The 20,251-nt window shown below is 51.5% G+C and overlaps 1 protein-coding gene across 4 annotated transcripts in view; it reads right to left on the bottom strand.

The window, feature by feature from the left end:
• Positions 1-20,251, bottom strand: part of KIRREL3 (kirre like nephrin family adhesion molecule 3) — a 122,372-nt gene that overhangs the window by 76,726 nt on the left and 25,395 nt on the right. For all 4 annotated transcript variants that reach the window (XM_086626826.1, XM_086626828.1, XM_086626827.1 and 1 more), the window contains exons 2-3: positions 19,010-19,159; positions 16,258-16,407 (exon numbers count right to left, since the gene is read on the bottom strand). In XM_086626826.1, the coding sequence (XP_086482952.1) occupies positions 16,258-16,407; positions 19,010-19,159 (300 nt within the window). The remainder of the gene's footprint in view (positions 1-16,257; positions 16,408-19,009; positions 19,160-20,251) is intronic.

Below are 20,251 nucleotides of genomic sequence, written 5' to 3'. Positions count from 1 at the left end.
ACTGCCTTTGCACCGGTCAGAGGTGCCTTTGAACAGCACTGGGAAGCAAAGAACCTCCGAGTCCTGCCTGGGTAGCTGAGACACAAAGCCACGGAGCCACAAAACGGAGCAGCCCCATCCCAGGAGCCTGTGCCCAGAAATCCTTACTCCAGATCTACCAGGAGGTTTCCTGAGCCTGTGACTCAGGAACGGGTGCTCCTCCACCCTCGCCACCCCACCGTGGGCATCCTTGTGCTGCCTGCCGAGGACCGGAGCTCCGGTACCATCCAAATTGCTTTGGAGGAAAGAAGGAGGAGATGCACAGCTCCACCTTTACAGCACGGTCAGGTATGACTTTGCTGCAGATCTGTCCAGATCTCTTTTGGTTGCAACCTCAGAAACGAAGCAGAAAAGCAACGCCGAGCGGGCAACCTCAGCGACGGAGCCTTTGGAGATGTCCTGATGCCATCCTTTCCACAAAGGCAGGGCCCGGAGGAGCCGGGAGTAATTAAACACAGCTGGCTGAAAGACTGGATGGCCTAAAAGGATTTCATCTCCAAGATCTAGGCTCTAATTACCGAGCTGCACCGATTCTGACCCATATTAGCCTCAGCCAATGCACTATTTTTTAATCTAGTTATTTCCTCCCAAGCAGAGCTGTCTCGGGGTGGGGGGGCTCGCTGGAGCAGCAGAGTCAGCTCACAGCCAGGCCAGCACCGTGGGATTTCTTCCTGAATTCTTCTTTTTCTGCACATCTCAGTATCATTCCCAGCTGGGAACACCCACAGACAGAAACACGGCAGGGGGAAAAACGGCTGCGTGAGGAGCAGGAGGGAGCGGGACGTCGGAGAGGCCAAGGGGGTGTGATGCTGCAGCCAGGCTCTGGGTTTGCAGCTAAAACCAGCTGGAAGGGAGACAAGGATGGAGACGCACGCACTCCTAAGAGGAAGTTTGAAGCCTTGGAGAGACCTGGGAAGGGGTGGGTGAAGGAGAGTTGGTTGGTCACCTCGGCTGCAAGCAGGTTTTCTCGTTCCGGCAGCCAGCGAGCGACTCGATCACTGCTCTGAGACAGAAAGGGGAGCACACGTTAGCAGCATGAATGGCAAAGCAAGGCAGGGAGGCTCGTCAATCCCCTACTGCCGCTGTGAGAGAGAGATGCTAATCCGAGAGAGAGATGCTAATCCCAGAGATGCTGATCCCAGAGATGCTGATCTGAGAGAGAGATGCTGATCCCAGGGTGAGATGCTAATCCAAGAGTGAGAGATGCTAATCCCAGAGATGCTGATCCGAGAGATGCTGATCCTAGGGTGAGATGCTAATCTGAGAGTGAGAGATGCTACTCTGAGAGCGAGAGAGATGCTAATCTGAGAGAGAAGTGCTCGTCCGAAAGAGAGATGCTAACCCAAGAGATGCCGGTCCGAGAGAGAGATGCTGATCCTAGGCTGACATGCTAATCCGAGAGTGAGAGACGCTAATCTGAGAGTGAGAGAGATGCTAGTCTGAGAGACAGACGTTAATCTGAGAGTGGGAGAGATGCTAATCTGAGAAATGATGATCTGAGAGATGCAGATCCGAGGGCAAGATGCAGATCCGAGGTCGAGAGATGCTAATTTGAGAGCAAGACGCTGATCTGAAAGAGAGAAATGCTAATCTGAGAGCGAGATGCTAATCTGAGAGAGAGAGATGCTAATCCGAGAGTGAGAGATGCTCATCTGAGAGCGAGATATTAATCCAAGAGAGGGATGATAGTCTGAGAGTGAGGTGCTAATCTGAGAGCGAGATAAATTTGACAGAGATATGCTAGTCAGAGAGATTTGCTAATCCGAGAGAGAGGTATGCTACTCTGAGAGAGAGAGATTGCTAATCCAAGCAGCAGAGATGCACGTTTTCTTAATCCAGTGTGCTGTCCCTGAGGAGAGCAAACCCATCCGGAGCGATTCCGCTGCTCAGCTCCCGGCACATTCCTCGCGTGCGGCTGGAGAGAGCCCCGTCGGCTCCGCCGCGCTCCGATCCCACCGCCTCGTCCCCACGCTTCCCACCTCTCCCATCAGAGCCCCTCGCTCCGAGGCGGTGCTGAACCTTCCAGTTCCAGGCCCCTCTGCGGCAAAGGGAGTCAATTAAACTCTGATTCCCAGAAAGTGCTAAAAAAGAAGGGGGGAGGCAAAAAAAAAAAACCAAAACAAAACAGAAAAAAAAGTCCAACGACAATAAAAAACCCACCCTCTCGAGAATAATTTTCTTCTATGGATTTTTAAGACCAGCGGCTGGAGAATCACTTTCTCGTTTTGGTGCTGTCTCTCCAGTCAATAAATAAGAAGGAAATAAAGGATTTCAGAGAAAATAGAATGCAGTCAAAAGGTAAATTGTGGTCTTAAAAGCCCCTAAGAGACTGTCACAGACTTTGAAATGTTTCCTAGTTTGAGACCATTTCTTCCTGACTACATGGTTTCCGCTCCTCAATTTGCATCTCTGGGAGGTAATCTTTAAAACTGATTTTCCCCTGGTTGCATTTCATCGGCAAAGAAACTAAACAGGCTGCTGCATTACAGTAATAACATCAACATTTCAGCCACCTTCACCTTAATTATTTTTCCATCTTGCCAACAGAACCAGTTAAACGAGATTTAGGTTCGGGTGGGGAGGAGGGGGGGCCGAGGCGCGGGGATGTGGATGGGTAAGATAACCTGGAAAAAGTCGTTTTTCCCTTGTCATGTGTCACCAGCAGTAAAAAAAAAAAGTAAAATAATAATAAAAAAAAAAAACCCAAACCAACAGGAGGTAAAAGGTTTGGGCCATTTAAGTAATAATAATGTCAGTGTTTCACCTGTCTCTTGCTTAATTATTTCCTTCTCTCAGCTCCGCCACCTGAACGGGTTTAGATAAGATTTCAGCGAGGATAAGGAGGAAGAACCTGAATTCTCCAAAGCAGATAAGCCGCTTTTTCCAACGGAAAGAAAGAGAATACGGCACTAAAGGCTTCCTGCCGTCTCCTCCAGATTTATCAACAGCCTCTTAGCAAAAGTCTGGCCACTAAAAGCTTGTGAAGTTTCACAAAATACTACCAGATAAGAGAAAAGCACTTGTAAAGAATGAGAAAGGCAACGCGGAGCGCGCAAAGCACCCGTGTCCGGTCAACGCACACTCAAGGTCATCCCAAAAAGTACCGTGGAGTGGGGGGAAGCAGGGATCTCACTGTGTTTAAGGAGGTTTTTGGGAAGGTCTTCTTACCCACTGAAGGCTTCTGAGTTGGCTGCACTTGAGAATTAGCCCCTTCAAGACCTTCTAGGACGTGCACATCCAGCTTGGTCCATCACCCAGGTGCTGTAGAACAAGACTCCAGGATGAGCCAGGAAAATAGTTTAATAGAACACCAAGTCATAGAATCATGGAATGGTTTGGGTTGGAAGGGACCTTGAAGATCATCTAGTTCCAACCCCCCTGCCATGGGCAGGGAAGTCCTTGGTGACCTGGCAGCTAAGGACAAGAGAAGAGCTCTTCCACCGCTGAGGATGTGGTGCTGGCAAGCTAAGGGCCCCGGAGGGTTCCTATTCGGGTCCACCCCACCACGAAGCACCGGATGCCACCATGCCTACCGCTCGCCGCGGGCGCTGCCGGCTGAAAACCTCGCCGAGCCGCGCGCCCACGGCGCCCGCAGATGGGGCGCTCGCCCGCGCGCAAACATTTACAAACACCTCGAGCGAGGCGCGAAGACGGCGGCGGGCTGCTGGCAGGCGGCCAGCGGCGGGGAGGAGGCTCGGCGCCACGGAGAGAGGCTGCGGATGAGCGGGAGAGGGATGAGATGCTCTCGGATGCTCTGCGCCGCACGATGCTGCTGGTACCCCTGAGAAATGGCTTAAAAGTCAAAGAAATCAGCTCTCTGGATAAAAAGCTGGGAGTCTCTGCTTCCCTCTGCTTGTACCGCAGAGTCTATTTTTATTACACAATTTCCACCCTTCAGTGGCTCGGATGTTTTGCCTGCATTTCGTTGCTGACCCTCAGGCCAATCCTCTAAACAATATTTGCTCAGGGTTTTGCACGCGCACGCTCGTGGCTTTTCTTTTTTTCCTTCCTTTTTTTTTTTTTTGTTTTTTTGAATAAATTCAAGGTGGGCAAAACCCTTTCCCTCTTTCTTGATTTATAACGAGCTGGGGAGCGATGGTGCATGCTTGGGGAAGAAGGCAGAGGATGAGGAGCGTGCGTTGCTGGGCCGTGATGCACGCGCAGGGGCAGGAGAGCCCTTGCTTGCAGGCAGGAGGGAAGGGTGCTCGTCCCTCTGCACCATCTGCCTGTGGCCTTCCAGCTTGCAAGGGGTGAGAAACCTTCTCTGGGAATCACTACCCAGCTCCACGCTCTCCTTTATCATCCCAAACGTGCCAGCTCTCCAAGCCAGGGGAAGCTAATAGGATGCTCCTGCTTCACATCCCAGCGGTGGGGTTGGATTCGGCCCCGTGCCTCTTCCCGCAGAGCTGCCCTGCTGCCTCCTGATGCTCACAAGCTCCTTCAGCTTCCCTCTTCCCGGCCTTGCCTTCCCACCCTGCCTCGTGGCTGATTATATTGGGTCTGCATGTGTAAGTACAGCCTCCTGCCATCCTAATCATCTAAAGTGGCTATTTGAATAACAGTTGTTGGTGCCTGTAGTTTCCTGTAATTTCCAAAAGGAAACAAATCCATGCAGACTGCAATTTTGCGCCTATGAATTTTGAATGACTATCTCGAAGAGCCTCGATTTCTCTCTGCCTTCCTTCCTCCCCTCCCCTCACCTGCCTCCCAGACCCGGCTGAGCCAGATGCTGCCACCGAAGGCTTGCGACCCAACCCACGGAGACCCGCTCCGCAGCGGGGCACGGAGGTGGAAACATCCTTTGAGCCTCAGGTGTCGGGACTTTTTCCTGCATCGCCGCCTCCGAACTAAGCTTGGGAGGTCCCTCTCTACCCAGCTCTGATGGCACCTTCCTCTTTGGAGGTGCTGCTGCTGGCCAAGCTCCTCGCCTTCGAGCAGAGGGTGGCTGTAAGACATCCCTCTTCCAGAGTCCACTTCCACGACGGCGATGGTCTCTCTATAACCTTCTCCCTTTGGAGTCTCCTCTCTTGTGCTGCTGTGCGCAGCTTTGTGACAGCGAGGCTTCTCCTTTTTATGACATTGTTGGTTTTAAAGTGGTTTTATCACCTGGTTTTATTACAAAATCACCGTACAGCACCCCGAGTGCCACAGCAGCGAGGAGGGAGAGCTTTTCCCCAACAGCTTTGCTGCCTCGCTGGGGAAGTGGCTGTGATTTGGTGCTGGATGCTTGTTATCCTGTGTATTCTTATCCATAGATACATAAAGCACTTTGTGATCCCAGTGGATACAAGGCACTATATAAATGTAAATCATTATCATTATCATTAAATACCTTCTGCATCTTTGCAACCTACCGGTTGGAATCAAACACGTAACGGGGCAGTCGGTACCCGGGTTTTCGCTGGTGAACCGAATGCAAGAGGGGTGATTTTTGGCTTTGTTAGCAATTAAACGTGATGTTTGCCACTTTTCATGCCACCTCCCATTTGAAAGTCACTTCTCAGCCACTATGTTGCCTTCCCTGGCAACAACCTGAACGAGAAACAGCCACCTCGGGTACAGGGATGCTCCCCGGATTATCCGAACCCATCGTGAGCTCTCCGGCCTTCATCCCCGCAGCGTCGCCGACGATTAATGCCAGTAACAGGGTCCTCCACATGCTGCTGGGTCACGGGGAGGAGAATTCGATTCCTCCATGATTTATGACTCCAAGGAGAATAGAGACACTCGTCTCCAAAACTGTGACTCCGCAGCATTTCTGCTCGGCCGCTGCCCAACCCCAGGAACAACCGACCGCAGAAAACCTCTTGGACGTCATCCACGTCGCAGCCGTAACCGTGATGAACGCCGGGTACGAGGCAGATCATGTTCAGATCCAAAGTTTTCTGGTTTTCCTTCCTTTAGGTGAGGGATTTGAGCCTGAAGGACTCGCTCAAGGTTGTGCACGGAGGCTTTGGCAGCACAGAAAGGAACCTGGGACTCGTGTGTCGCCATAAATCACCGGATTCCCTTTCCACTCAGACAGCCAGGAGGACAAGCCAAGCAGATGGCACGCTGGCTGCCCCTTCCCTGGTCTTCCCACCAGTGCTAAGCCCATATTTTGTCCCTAAAGCCCATCGTCCTGCATCTCCAGCAAAACCACCCTGTTGGAATTCATCTCCAGCTGCGTTACACCCAGCGTGACGCTTCCACTCCAGTTTCTGCTTCCCACACCCAGCTCCAATGGGAGCCTCCGAAATATTAATTGCTTATCAGGTTGCCCAGAGAGGTGGTGGATGCTCCATCCCTGGAGACGTTCAAGGCCAGGTTGGATGAGGCCCTGAGCAACCTGATCTAGTTGGAGATATCCCTGTTCCTTGTAGGGGGGTTGGACTAGATGACCTTTGAAGGTCCCTTCCAGCCCTAACCATTCTGTGATTCTATGATTCTATGATTCTTGGGTCAATGCCGCTGCCGGAAAGCCGGCTGCGCTGATGTTCCAGGAGAAGGATTAACCCTATGGAAGGAGCCACTGAAGCGGTGGGCAGCAAGAGGTGGATGCTGCGGCGGTGGGGACCTCAGGAACCGCGTGTTTGGGAGTCAGGAGCTGACTTGAAGCTAAAAGGCATCAGTGCACTTGTTGGGGAAGGAGGATGACAGATGCAGGGCTCCACTCGGTGATGGGATGAAGGTCAGGTCCTGGTCCCAGGTGCTGGGGTCTGGCAGTCCTGAGCACCCAAGGGAACAGTAGCCAACACCATTTCATTTCTCCTCGTCCTGACAAGCAGAAGGGTTGGAGTTAGACACCTCTGATGTGTTGTAGGTCTGAGTTCTGGCCTTCAGTCCATGTCCCTACTAACCTGCAAGCAGTGGCTTGCAATATTTGAAGGAACCAGGTTTTTCCTAGCTCCTGATTTTTTTTTCCTTTTTTTTTTCTTTCCATTTTCCCCAGGCTCTTATAAGTCGAAGCCTCCCGCTGCCCAGGGGAGATCTTCCATTTAGCTACATTTTCCTTTCTCATTTCATGCTGTAATGGAGATTCATCATAGGTGTTAAATTCATAATTTGCCATGAATCCCTTGTCTCTCTCCGTGGAGGTCAGAGTCAGAGCACATTAGAGGAACCCGATAGCGCTACTTCATACCTGCCCCCAGGGACTGGGGAAGCCTCAGCCTAATTCCCATGAGTGGGGAGGAAGCTGAAGAGAGAGGTCCTGGATAGGTCCTCGAATGCCATATCCATGCTTGCCACCTCTCTGTGCCACCTCAAGCGGTCCCTCGTTTGTGATTGAGCACCTAAAGTGATCCCTTGAGGTTCTGTGCATCTACGGCTGTGGTTGGGGTTCTGCTTCCTACACCCCACCGCAGCTCAGCACCTTCATCATCACCCATCACCACCCAAGCCACCTACTAGTGAATTATGGAACTGCTCATCTCACAGCAGCTTCTAACACCAGCCTTGGCAGGGACTGCATGGAGCTCACAGCCAAAACTCTTTGCACGCCTCAGGAAGAAGCACCGGCCCAAGGCAAGCTCTGGGGAAGGAGCAGGGTGGTTGCTGTCATCCCAAAGAAACTTCAGATGTCTGCGCAGTCAACTCCTAATTTGAGCACACCAGGGATCTTTTAATGTCAAACTAGAGTAATTGGTCCTTCCAGAGGGCCATTTGTCCAACCTCTACCTTAGCATGAGATGAATATCTGAGGACAAGGGAGGTTACTTGCCCATTAATTACAAAGGACACCCCCAGGTCAATGATTAAGATACAGCTATTGGGTTTTGAAGCCCAAGTTGAGCTAAAAGGAACACCACAGCCCCAAAGCCATCCCTGTCCTAGCACTGGATGGGAAGCTGACATCTGTCAGACAGGCTGACAGGGGCTTCAAAAGCAGATGTCACTGGGAAAGGCCAGGAACAGATAGCATTGTGACAGATTCGTAACAGGGAGAGAGATTTGTCACAGGATGCACCAACCCCTTCTCCACCATGATCTGGGAAAGACGCCGGCTGCAGCTGAGAGCCGTGCTGGGAAGCCTGGACTCTACTGTGGCTGACAGAGCAGCTCAGAAACAAGCCCAGAGAGTACAAGGGTGGACAACGCTTCAAGGAGGGGGTAAAAGGCAAGACATGGAATGACAGAACGGTTTGAGTTGAAAGGGACCTTGAAGATCATCTAGTTCCAACCTCCCTGCCATGGGCGGGGACACCTTCCACTACACCAGGTTGCTCAAAGCCTCATCCAACCTGGCCTTGAACACTGCCAGGGATGGGGCAGCCACAGCTTCTCTGGGCAACCTGTGCCAGTGCCTCACCACCCTCAGAGGGAAAAATTTCTTCCTTCCATCTAATCGAAGTCTTCCCTCTTTCAGTTTAAAGCCATTGCCCCGTGTCCTGCCACTCCACACCCTTGTCCAAAGCCCCTCTCCAGCTTTCCTGTAGCCCCTTTAGGCACTGGAAGGTGCTGGAAAGTCTCCCCAGAGCCTTCTCTTCTCCAGGCTGAACAGCCCCAACTCTCTCAGCCTGTCTCCAGAGCAGAGGTGCTCCAGCTCTCGCATCATCTTCATGGCCTCCTCTGGCCCCGCTCCAACAGCTCCATGTCCTTCTGATGTTGGGGACCCCAGAGCTGAACGCAGCACTGCAGGGGGGTCTCATGAGAGCAGAGCAGAGGGGCAGAATCCCCTCCCTCGCCCTGCTGCCCACGCTGCTTTGGATGCAGCCCAGGACACGGTTGGCTTTCTGGGCTGCCAGCGCACGGTGCCGGCTCATGTTGAGCTTCTCATCACCCAACACCCCAAGTCCTTCTCTCAGGGCTGCTCTCCATCCATTCTCCACCCAGCCTGTCCTTGCGCTTTGTGCATGTGAGAGGCAACCCAGGATAGGGCTGGCAAAGGTCTCAGACCCAAGAAAACACATCCCTCCAGGCTGGGCACCAGCAGAGTGCCGGGGTGGGCAGGCACCCTCCAGCAGCAACATCTCGACAGATGCTTTACACATCCTCTCCCAAAACGCCTTCTCTGCTTTCGCGGCTGCTCCTGCCCCCGCCGAGCTTTGGCTTCGTTTTTCATTAGGGGGGGATCGATAAGCGAGCGGGGGCTGTCGCTCAGGCGATGTCACGCTTCGAGGGCCTCATTCTTCTCGGCCAGCTGACAAGAGGAGAGGGAGTCGATACTTTTGTCAGGTCACTAACAACCCACCGAGCTCCCCCCGGCCGCCCCAACGCGCAGCGCCGCGACCCGCACCGCAGCCGCGCGCGTACGTACAACGCCGGTACCACGGAGCGGGGCTGGGATGGAGACCAGGGAGCTCTGTCTCCATCAGCACGAGGGAGAAATGCGTGGAGATGTGCAAATCCTTACGCAAAAGAGCCGGAGGCGGCGCAGAGACAGCGGTACGAGCGACGGGCACGGCAGGATGGAGGGATTCTGACATGCAGCAAGGTTCCCCTGGCCACCTCCCCGCCATCATTTCACGGCAACTTCATGGCCGTCGTGGCTGGGAGTAATAGATCACAGCTGCTGTGCGAGGGGCAGGAGGTGGGCAGAGCTGGGAGGAGGGTGAAGGGCTGCAGCCACCGCCGCGCGCGGAGGGATGGCAAAGAATCGGGAATGCTTTTTATCAGCTCGAGGTGCTTTGCATCCAGCGGGTCGGTGCAGACCAGCAGACGCCGCGTCCAGAAGCCAAATGCCTCGTGTTCGATAAAAACACGGGTCAGGCCCTCCCCGCACCCAGACAAGAAATCACAGATTGGCGTGAGAATCCCAACATTAATCATTTCTAACGGCGACTATTCCTGTTTACTCTGCAGCCCTTCAGTTCTTCAGCATTCAGGGAGAAACGCTGCTGCGGCTCTGAGGGTATAAGCAAAGGTGAAGTTTGATGGGAGCAGTGGTATAGAATCATGGAATCACAGAATGGTTTGGGTTGGAAGGGACCTCCAAGACCACCCAGTTCCAACCCCCCTGCCATGGGCAGGGACACCTTCCACTACACCAGGTTGCTCAAAGCCCCATCCAGCCCAGCCTTGAACACTTCCAGGGATGGGGCAGCCACAACTCCTCTGGGCAACCTGGTCCAGTATCTGCTGGTAGACCAAGTGATACAGTTCCAAGAAAACAGACGGGCTTCCAGGCACGCAAATCTTCCTTCATTTTTCATGCCCGGCTCCGCGGTGCCCAAGGCTACCTGTTAATTTACATACGGAACAAGCAAACTCTCATGGCATCACCCAACCCTGGGGGCCCAGGGCTTGAAGAAAACACAAATTTTGCAAGATTGCTCCTAAAATGGTGTCAGCTGGTAACAGCGGACCCGGGTTCAAGGGAGCAGAGGTGGTATCTGCTTGGCGCTGGCCTGGCCCAGATGAACTTCTCTCTGTGTGATCAAACATCAGCCACCGCTTAGATACGGCCTTGTCCTGGTGGGATGGAATATATTGATCATTTTTAATGTATTTGATGAATATATATATATATTTTTAAATTTCCTGGTCACACAGTGGCATATTAACTGTGCTTGTTGGACTGGGACAGGCTTGACACCCATCGGGATGCTGTCACAAGCAGCGTGGGAACTGGGCTGTCTTTGCAAAAGCTCCAGGTTTCTCAGTGACTACTGGGAAATTCCCTCTGGGATCCTTAGGGAAGGGAATTTTCACATTTTCATGGCGACTGGGCATGCTGAGCTACTCCCTATCTTAGCAGCTCTACAGCGGCATGGCAAAAGTGGAAACAAACCTCTTCCTGAGCTTCCCTCTCCCCATATTTGTGTAATCGGAGAGTCGCCAGTCTACAGCAACGAGGTTGGCAGAGCCTGAGGCTGGTGGACACGTCCCAAACAGCGTTTGACCCCAGCACCAAGCAGCCAGCCAAGAGGTGCTTAACGGGGATATAAGTGAATCCATTTTGGTCGTGTTCTTCAAAGTAAAGGCAGTGGAGCTCATGTGGATGCTGCCTTCCTCCTCCTCCAGACAGGCAGGGTGCAAACCCTTCCGAAATCGAGGAAGAAGAGCACTTCCCAAAGCCCAGGTGACACCCAGCTTGGGAAAAGCCATCTCTAGAGCTGAATTTTTAGCGTATGGTACCTCTCTTTGATCTCTTTTTCCAGCTATAGATTGCACGAGGCAGAGGTTGCCTTTCACCCCGGATTTGTACAGCACCAAGCATCTCCGAGACCCTGGGTTCACCTGGCTGGGTATGGTCAAGCCCATGGAGGTGTCTTCTCACCCCAAGAGCCACGCAGGGATGCTAGCAAGGAAATCCATCTCCGCTATCCAAAGGAGCTGGCTCAGAGCGCTGTAAACTTAAGCTGCTCAGACATGACATCAAATATTTAGGTTATTTGGGATTTGTGCTCGATTGTTTGATGTTTGTGTTTTATTCTCAGTAGACCCCGTTGCTATTCTGCCACTGAAAATATTCCCAGCAGAGAACGCAGCTTCGTGAAGACCCAAACTTTTTCAAGGAGAAGAGACTATCTGGGAGAAAACGATTGCATTTTCATCACTTCTTTTTTTGTTCTGAATTGACATCCTGACTCTACATGCTGGCTTAGGCTGAATTTTACATTCAAAGCACTGAATTCTGTTAAAAAGTATGGAAAAATACTTGAGATGGCTCCGAGCTGAACTGTTTGTGGATTTGAAACATCGCCTAGTCCACGTTTTCTCATTGCAGCTCGGCGTTACAAACAAATATCGGAAAACAGCTTTTCCCAGGCCACAGCCTCTTTATTTTCTGATCAAACTCTGCTAAAGAGCAGGAAAGCTGGGAAACGCAGACGTCTCAAGCTGCCAGCGATCATTTCGGTAATGGAAATAGCTTACTCTGCTCTGCAGGGGAGGACTGGAAAGACTCAACTAGAAAGAGATATTGGAATGAAATAAAAAGCGGGAAAAGGGTCCCGACTGAACATGGATGCACTTGCCACCTGGGTGACCCTCCTCTTCTCCTGTCCCTGCCTTGTGCCGTCTTAAGAGACAGGAGCTCCCACTTTAAATTAACTTCATCTGTAGCATTAAATAATGCATGTTGATTTAGGAAAGCTTTATTTCTAATGGGACGCACAAGAAGGCAGAGTTAATATTGGAAGAGGCCGCGGAGCGGGAGGAGACAGGGAATTAGACTATAGAAGGTGAATGTACAAGTTAATTGTCTATCAATTATTCACCTTAAGTCTCTGGAAGTAACTCCTCTGCCTCCCTCCTCACACCCCCCTGGTCTCCTTGTCCTGGTTGTCACCACGTTCCCACCAGCATCTCCCTGGCACCAACCCCTTTCTTTGTGCCGAGCCGCAGAGCCAGCGGCGGACGGGAGCGCGCCGGGACAGCCCGCGGCACAAGGCAGGGCTGGAGGCATCACATCTCGTGCTGGAGAGGACCACAGACCAGGACAGCCTTGGGATGCTCCTGCCAAGACGCCAACGACACAACCACTCCACCATCCAGCTTCCACATCCATCTGCTTCGCTTGCCCGCTCTCCTGGCGCCGCGGGTCCAGCCGTCGGGGGCTGAGGCTCCAGCCAGCGGCCTGGCAAGCCAGGGCTCCCTCTCTCCCCCTCCCCTCTCCTCTTCTCCCTCCCGGGGAAGCCAACGTCTCTCTTCAAAGTTTCTCCTCGCTCGGCTGCCTTCTAGATGTGGGAACTCAACGCTAATTAACGTGTCGGCAAATCCCAGCTCGGCTGGCGGGGCCTCGAATTCATTCCCGGTCCCTCGAGTGCAGAAGGATCCACGAGCTAGCCCTCTGGCTCCTGAAACTACACGGCTGGCAGATGCATATTTTAACAACACACATCTGTTGGCTATATAATCTCTTGTATTTGCCCTCCCTGCTCCGAGCTTTGATGGAAGACCGGAGGGAACTCTCCGGTGGTTACAGCCAAAGTGTTTGCTTTGCAATTTCGCTCGATCGCTGTCTGATTTTATTTTTAAATTTCTCCAAGTCCTAATCAAGCTCTTACTTTATTTAATTAATACCCTGGCTTAGTTAAATAGATCATAAATTAAGAAGCCCTGCCATTAAAGAGGTACCAGGTAGCGAACAGACCTCCAGTGGCTTCCCAAAGCCTGCCTGGCTCAGGCTCCCCTGCCAAACTGCTGCCCCGACATCCTTCACCTGCAGAAAACGTGGATGTCTCCGTATCTCCCAAATCCCATCTCATCAGCTTTATCAGCCATTGCATTCCCTGCAGCAGCAGATGTCTATAGGAGAGAGAGAAGCAGCTCCTTCCTTGGACAATTTGGGCAACGGAAGGTAAGGGAGACTCAGAGAAGAGGAGTCCTTCAGCTTTGGGAAGGGTTAGCAGGTTCCCAAGCAATATTTGTCCCTGAGACTCTACAAATAGAAGACTTTTCCTAACGCTGATGACACTAATAGGCTCATCTGCTCGAGTGTTTGGACTTCCAAGGCTATGGAATGATCTGTTCCACTACATTTAACCATGTAGATTTGAAAACGATGTGACAAAACCTTAAATATTTAATTAAAATATGGTGTAGCTCTCTATCTGAGCAGCGAAGTAGGAGGCATCAGCCCCGTAAAGCTGTTGTCAGACATGAATGACAGCAGTTGGAAAACGAATCGGGAGGCATTAGGGGATTTCGTGATACCAAGGAAGTGGAAAAGCTGGCAAGAAAGGACAAGGCAGCACCAACCCACGCAGAAAAAAAATCAACAGGCAAAGTATTTTTCCAGAGGCAAGGCTGGGGTGTGATAGAGAGGGATGGGGCTCCCCAGAACTGCCTCCACCATCCCGGACTGGCTGACGGGCAAACCCAGCAGCACTCGGTGGGCTCCCAGCCCCGAGAGCCTCCCAGACCTGCTCCGGCTCTGACAAATTGTTTCCTCGAGAGGTGCAGGAGGGGATCGCACGCAGATTTGGGGATGGCTTAGGGATCCTCTCCTGCCCAGGCAATGCCTTCGGCCTCAGGTGAAGGTGGGCAGACCGGGATGAAGGAACGCTCCACAAGCATCTTCTCCAAATGAGGTGGCTCAGGTAGCCTGTCACATCCCTTCTTAACCCACCAAGATGAAATCTGGGATATCCACATCCCTCCGGAGACGGCTGCTTAGCTCACGACTAAAGCGGGCTCATCGAGTCGGCACACACCAGATCCAAAGAGGAGCAACATCTGCACAGCTGGTGGCATTACACATCTGCACCCAGCGAAAACGCCTCTCCCTTTTCCTGTAACTCCATCTTAACACTCAGGGTGTTGGAGGCATCGACTCCCAGTGTGCCATTTCTATTCCTCTCCATCTGGCTGGATGAAACCTGGACCATGGATGCACTGTCCTACCGCAAAGGTATCACAGCGCGAGCTGCCGACCACTAACAACCATCCGGGCCCGTTCCGAGGGTGTGGGTTATCACTCGTACTTCCCCGACCAGCCTTAAATTTCTCCAGCACATCTGCCCAAACACATCTAAAGCGACAAACGTGCTCCCGACGGGTCGCAAAGCCCCATTTTCTTATCGATCGGGTTGAAGTCGAACGCGCTATAACTTTAATTTTCTTAAAAGGAAAACACGCCGCAAATAGAAGGCGCTGAACATCTTAGGTAAATGTACCAATTAGCAACTACCATGTATATTCACATAAACATTAACTACCATCTATTCAACACATTCCGTAACCCCAAAGATAATAACGATTTCCTTTTGATCCATAAAAACATCTCTCTGCTCAATCAACTCTTCGCAGCCGGCGCCGAGCCCTGACGTACGCCCGTTGCGCCCTGGGACTAAATTAGTTTTGGAATCTTTAGCTCTAATTAAATAACATTATTTCTTTTGTCTGGCTCCGGCAATGTATTCCGCCTTCCCAACAGAAGGAGGGAAAAAGCTCTGAGCTGCTGCGAAGGGTTGACTGAGCAGAAGGAGGGATCAAAAGCAAAAAAATCATCGTTATCTTCGGGGTCAGGGAAGGAAGAGATGGCAGCTGTGTAAGGTTAGGGGTAAGGTGCTTTGTAGGGTTGTGGAGAGAGAAAAACAGACTTGGGGAAATGACAAACCAGAAATTCAAACTCGTTTTCGCCATGGTGTGTGGACTCCAGTGATGAGCACGTTCAACCAGAACTAGTTCCTTGATTCACTTTTTAGGCTGCTTAAGACTAATTAGTGTTGATCTGGCTAAAACCATTAAAACCATGGTTTGGATCTTTTTTAAAGATGTTTTTCCCATGAGAATTAACTAGGAAAAAAAAACCACAACAAAATCCAAACTTTGATTTAAACAAACTTAAATACGTAAATAGCTTCATTTTGGGGGTTGAATCATCAAGGTGTCTCTGGGAGCAAAACCGACTGGTTTTTGTCCAAGCTTTTCAAGAAATATCACTTCCAATTACTCCTCTGAAGCCATACCTGTTCTGGGAAGTCTCACTGATCCAGTCTGCCTTTTCCTTCTCCTGAGAAGCACCCCAATCCCTCTGACAGCCTGTCAAAGCCCACTACCTTGGCCAGTGCTACCCTCCCATCTCCCACCCAAAAAGGGTCTTTAGGAGATGCTGGGAGCAGTCTCCTGTTCGTGGTCCCATGCAACATCCTCCTGTGTTGCTCACGAGAAAGATTAATTACTGAGAAACACACGACGCCAAAAGACACATATCATAAAATGGTTTGGGTTGGAAGGGACCTCAAAGATCATCTAGTTCCAACCCCCCTGCCATGAGCAGGGACACCCTCCACTACACCAGGTTGCTCAAAGCCTCATCCAACCTGGCCTTGAACACTGCCAGGGATGGGGCAGCCACAGCTTCTCTGGGCAACCTGGTCCAGCACCTCACCACTCTCAGCGTAAAAAATTTCTTCCTTAGATCTAATCTAAACCTCTGAAAACAGAGAGTATGAAGACAGTATGAAAACCAGCCTTTTCCCAAGTGGTACAGTCCTCCTGGTCCTGCCACACACCAGCACTGCAGTAAGGGCGACACGCATCGCGCTGACACTCTTCATATCCTTAAATTTATGCACATGCACTCTTGAATTAGCACATATATTTGTAGAGCTGAAGTACCAAACGTTTTCTGACTGCATTACTCATCCCAGAGCTGCTCCGCTCCCTAACCAGCTTCCTTTGCTCCTGTATTTGGGATCACGATGCACCCCCATCGCTCTCACGATGGATTCGTTTCCAGTCCTCTTGATTTGGCAACAAAACGCTTCGTCACGAAGCCACTCAGTGCAACCACGAGGACAAAATAAAAGCAAATAACCACCAATGTGATGGGGAGATGGGACTCACCGAGAACGGTCAGCCGGGCAGGTCTGGATCGGATGGCTGCTTGAATGGCCTGACATTCGTAGACGGCGTCATCTTGGAGATCAGCTCTCAGGATTTTCAAGTGATGCTCTCCAGACAGATGGTCTCCTACGACCAGGTAGCGTGGATAACCTGCGGAATGCAAAGCAGCAGTCAGGAGGCAGCTGGACCGACAAGCCCAAGGCTGAAGAGTACAGAATGTGGGTGCAGAGCTCCAGTTGTCCCACAGCAAACACCCAGGAGCCAGGAAGCTTCTTCCCCTTCCTGGCAGCCAGCCCAAAAAGAGAGAGAGAGAGGCCTTCTAAATCCAGGAATGACACCGTGGGTTTTGCCCTAAGAGTTCAGAAAGGAGATGCTCATGAGGGTGCATCAGCTGAAATCCCTAGGAAAAGGGACGAGTCCTTCCCCCAGGAAACCCACCACCTCCAGCTCCGTAGAGACCTCTCATGGGATTTCTTTAACTCCTAAAGTCAGCTGCGCACACGCTTGCGGTGAAACCCCGGAATACTCTACTACGAGGTCTGTGTGAGGGTTGGGCAGGGGTCTGCGGGGGTATCCCATGGGAAGCACCACGGAAGGAAGGCTGCCATCACCCTGGCCTTCCCCGCGCCGGCGATGGATGCGCTGGGTAACGCCGGCAGCCTGGCACTCTCTCGTGTTTTTGTTGTTCCGCAAGCTATCACCAGCAGGATTTGCTCTCCTGAACCACAAGAAATACAACTGATGGGTTTGTTTGTGTTTAGCTAATTAGACGACTGGCTGAGCTGGTATCACGCGAGCTGGCAGTTCCTCTTGCTTAGAGCAGCCCCAGCTCCGCTAATTATGGAAGCCGTTCCCATAAGCTCCATACTTCAGCAGAGCTGTTGTTACCCATTCGTGTTGCAAGGTCTCGTATGGAAAGCTCAGCCCTCCACTCTACGGAAAAGTTGTGGCATGGAGCTTTGAAAAACCGCTGAAGAAGGAACTGCTCGCTCAGGCGAGTCTGAGAAACGAGTAATTATGTGTATTTTTTTTAAAAAAAGGCAAAGAAAATCAGGCATTGTGTTTTACAGAAGAGCGAGGGGTCCCTGGAGACCAAGAAACACAAATCCTCCCCTGGTTTCTGAATGCTGCTGCTTGTCTTGGAGAAAAACCTTCTCGGGTCTCCTGTGCTCTGCAGAAGTTGAGTGGTGGCAACACCACGCGTGTCCAACCTCTGCGGCGCGCGGTGGGACAAGGCTGCAGCTCCTGGAAGGGCTCAGCGCCCTCCCAGATTTCTGGCTCTCAAGCAAACACTCTCCCTTAGTCATGGAAAATATTTCACTAAAAATTTTAGTATTTTCCAGCAAAATATATAGAATGAACTGCATAACTTCTCCACTAGTGTTCCGGAGTCTTTGCCAGTTGCAGTAAACCCTCAATCACCATGCATGCGTGGGATTAAGGAACGACAAGTCTGGGAAATTTTATTACCAAACTATAATTTGCCAAAAGTACAGCTCAAGGAAGCCACAAGTACTTGTGGGCTCTGCTGGAATGCAATAAACACGTTCATCCAAAGCAAACAGAGACATTTTTAGGTGTTTTTTGAAAATGTCAAAACAGGCACTTTCAGCATTTACGAAACATTTCAATCTGCGTTTTGGAAACGTGACGTTTGTTTCCAAAAGTCAACCCAAGGCAAAGGAAGGCTTTCCAAAGGGTCAGGTCACACCTGTGGGAAACCAACTGGTTTGTTTCAAGTCCGAGTAAAAAAAGTGTTTCCTTTATTCCAAGTTTCAATGCTCATGTTTGAGTTGGCTGGAAGGTTTTGTAGTTGAAATGAAAATGCTTGTTGGTCTTAAAAGCTGTACGTGCCCTGCTGGGCAGGGAGAGCTCCTGTCACCCGTGCTTAGGTACGGGAGTATCACACCATCCAGAGGGACCTGGACAGGCTGGGGAGGTGGGCCTGTGAGAACCTCAGGAAGTTCAACAAGGCCAAGTGCAAGGTCCTGCACATGGGTCGGGGCAATCCCAAGCACAAGGACAGGCCAAGTGGAGAATGGATGGAGAGCAGCCCTGAGGAAAAGGACTTGGAGGTGCTGGTTGATGAGAAGCTCACCATGAGCCGGCACCGTGCGCTGGCAGCCCAGAAAGCCAACCGTGTCCTGGGCTGCATCCAAAGCAGCGTGGGCAGCAGGGCGAGGGAGGGGATTCTGCCCCTCTGCTCTGCTCTCCTGAGACCCCCCCGCAGTGCTGCCTTCAGCTCTGGGGTCCCCAACACAAGAAGGACATGGAGCTGTTGGAGCGGGTCCAGAGGAGGCCACGGAGATGATGGGAGGGCTGGAGCACCTCTGCTCTGGAGACAGGCTGAGAGAGTTGGGGCTGTTCAGCCTGGAGAAGAGAAGGCTCTGGGGAGACCTTCCAGCACCTTCCAGTGCCTAAAGGGGCTACAAGAAAGCTGGAGAGGGGCTTTGGACAAGGGCGTGTAGTGACAAGACAAGGAGCGATGGCTTTAAACTGAGAGGAGATTTCAATTAAAAATAAGGAAGAAATTTTTCCCTCTGAGGGTGGTGAGGCACTGGCACAGGTTGCCCAGAGAAGCTGTGGCTGCCCCATCCCTGGCAGTGTGCCAGGCCAGGCTGGATGAGGCTCTGAGCAACCTGGTGTAGCGGAGGGTGTCCCTGCCCATGGCAGGGGGGTTGGAACTGGATGGTTTTGAAGGGACCTTCCAATCTGAACCATTCTCTGATTCCATGATGATTCTATGACTTACTTGAGAGATCCCGTCCGACTCCAAGGGCGAGCCCGTCTTTAATCCACAGCACGATGCCATTATACTCGGGGATGGCACACAGCAGCGTCACGGGCTGCCCGGCGATCACCACCTGGTCCTGGGGCTGCTGCGTGAAGGAGGACGCTTGACCTGGAGAGGAGAACAAGAGAGAGAAAGAGGAGGCTGTCAGCTCTGTGATGGTTTCTCCATGCGGTGCTTTGGGATGCCACAGCCTGAGATGCTCCTGCCGCAGCACAAACCTGAGGCTGAATTCTGCAGCTCTTAATGACGTGATTACTTATTGCCCTCTCATATGCACAAAGATTTGCAATGTTTTTCCTCCCTGAGGATAAAAAAAAAATAATAAATACAGTCAAGAGGTGCCACGAATGTCCTCTAACAATTTTATTCCAATTTGTGGTGCGTTTCAGCCGTCGTGATCAACAGATAGAAAAGCAGGAGGCGTTCAGGAAAGGGTAATATTTTGTATCACACCCAATACAAGAGGATGCTGCTCCTCTGCTTCCAAGTCTTGCTTCCCTCATTCCGTGCTCTTGGAAATTAGGACACACAGTCAAGAACCTGCTACAAAACACGCAGGAAAACAACTGACTGTGGCTGTTCTCTCTTCTCCTGGAGCATAACCTACTTGTGTTTGCTGGGAGCTTCACGCACGTCTGGGGATGAGAGGAAGCAACAGCCCTGGTTCAGCACCGCCTTTGGCCACAGCTTCGTCGTCAAACTCACAAACCATCTGACCGGAATGAGCCAAGCTCTTAGGCGTGACACCCACCACCTTGGTTGACGCAGGTGGACAGAGTGTGGTGGTTTCTCATCTCTCTTCTCACGCTGCAATAACAATTCAAAGCCCTCGGGTCACCTCCTGCCATGGTGAGATGTCTCACACCTCAGGTGTGAGGTGAAAACTCGAGTTTTCAACAGAGAGTACTCTGAAGGGAACCTCTCTCACATCAGGGTTTGCTAAGCGCTGACATAATGTTTTATTTTCACTCTTTGAAACACATCATCCTTCTTTGGCTTTGCCACGATTGAAAAACCACTCAAAACATTAATTCCTTCTGGGTTTTTTCCTTTCTAAAACGAGTGCTCTCGTTTTCAAACAGGCAAGCTGGGAAGCCAGGGTGCCCACGCAGCACATCCCGTGGTTCAGCAGAGATCAGGGCACACGACAGCACGGTGCCAGCTCACTCCCCTTCTTTCTTGTAAAGAAAATAGTAAAAG

Source organism: Tauraco erythrolophus, chromosome 26, assembly GCF_009769465.1.
Source record: "Tauraco erythrolophus isolate bTauEry1 chromosome 26, bTauEry1.pri, whole genome shotgun sequence".
Classification (NCBI taxonomy): Eukaryota; Metazoa; Chordata; class Aves; order Musophagiformes; family Musophagidae; genus Tauraco; species Tauraco erythrolophus.
Note: the sequence above shows the minus strand (reverse complement) of the source record. Positions and strands in the feature narration are given on the sequence as shown.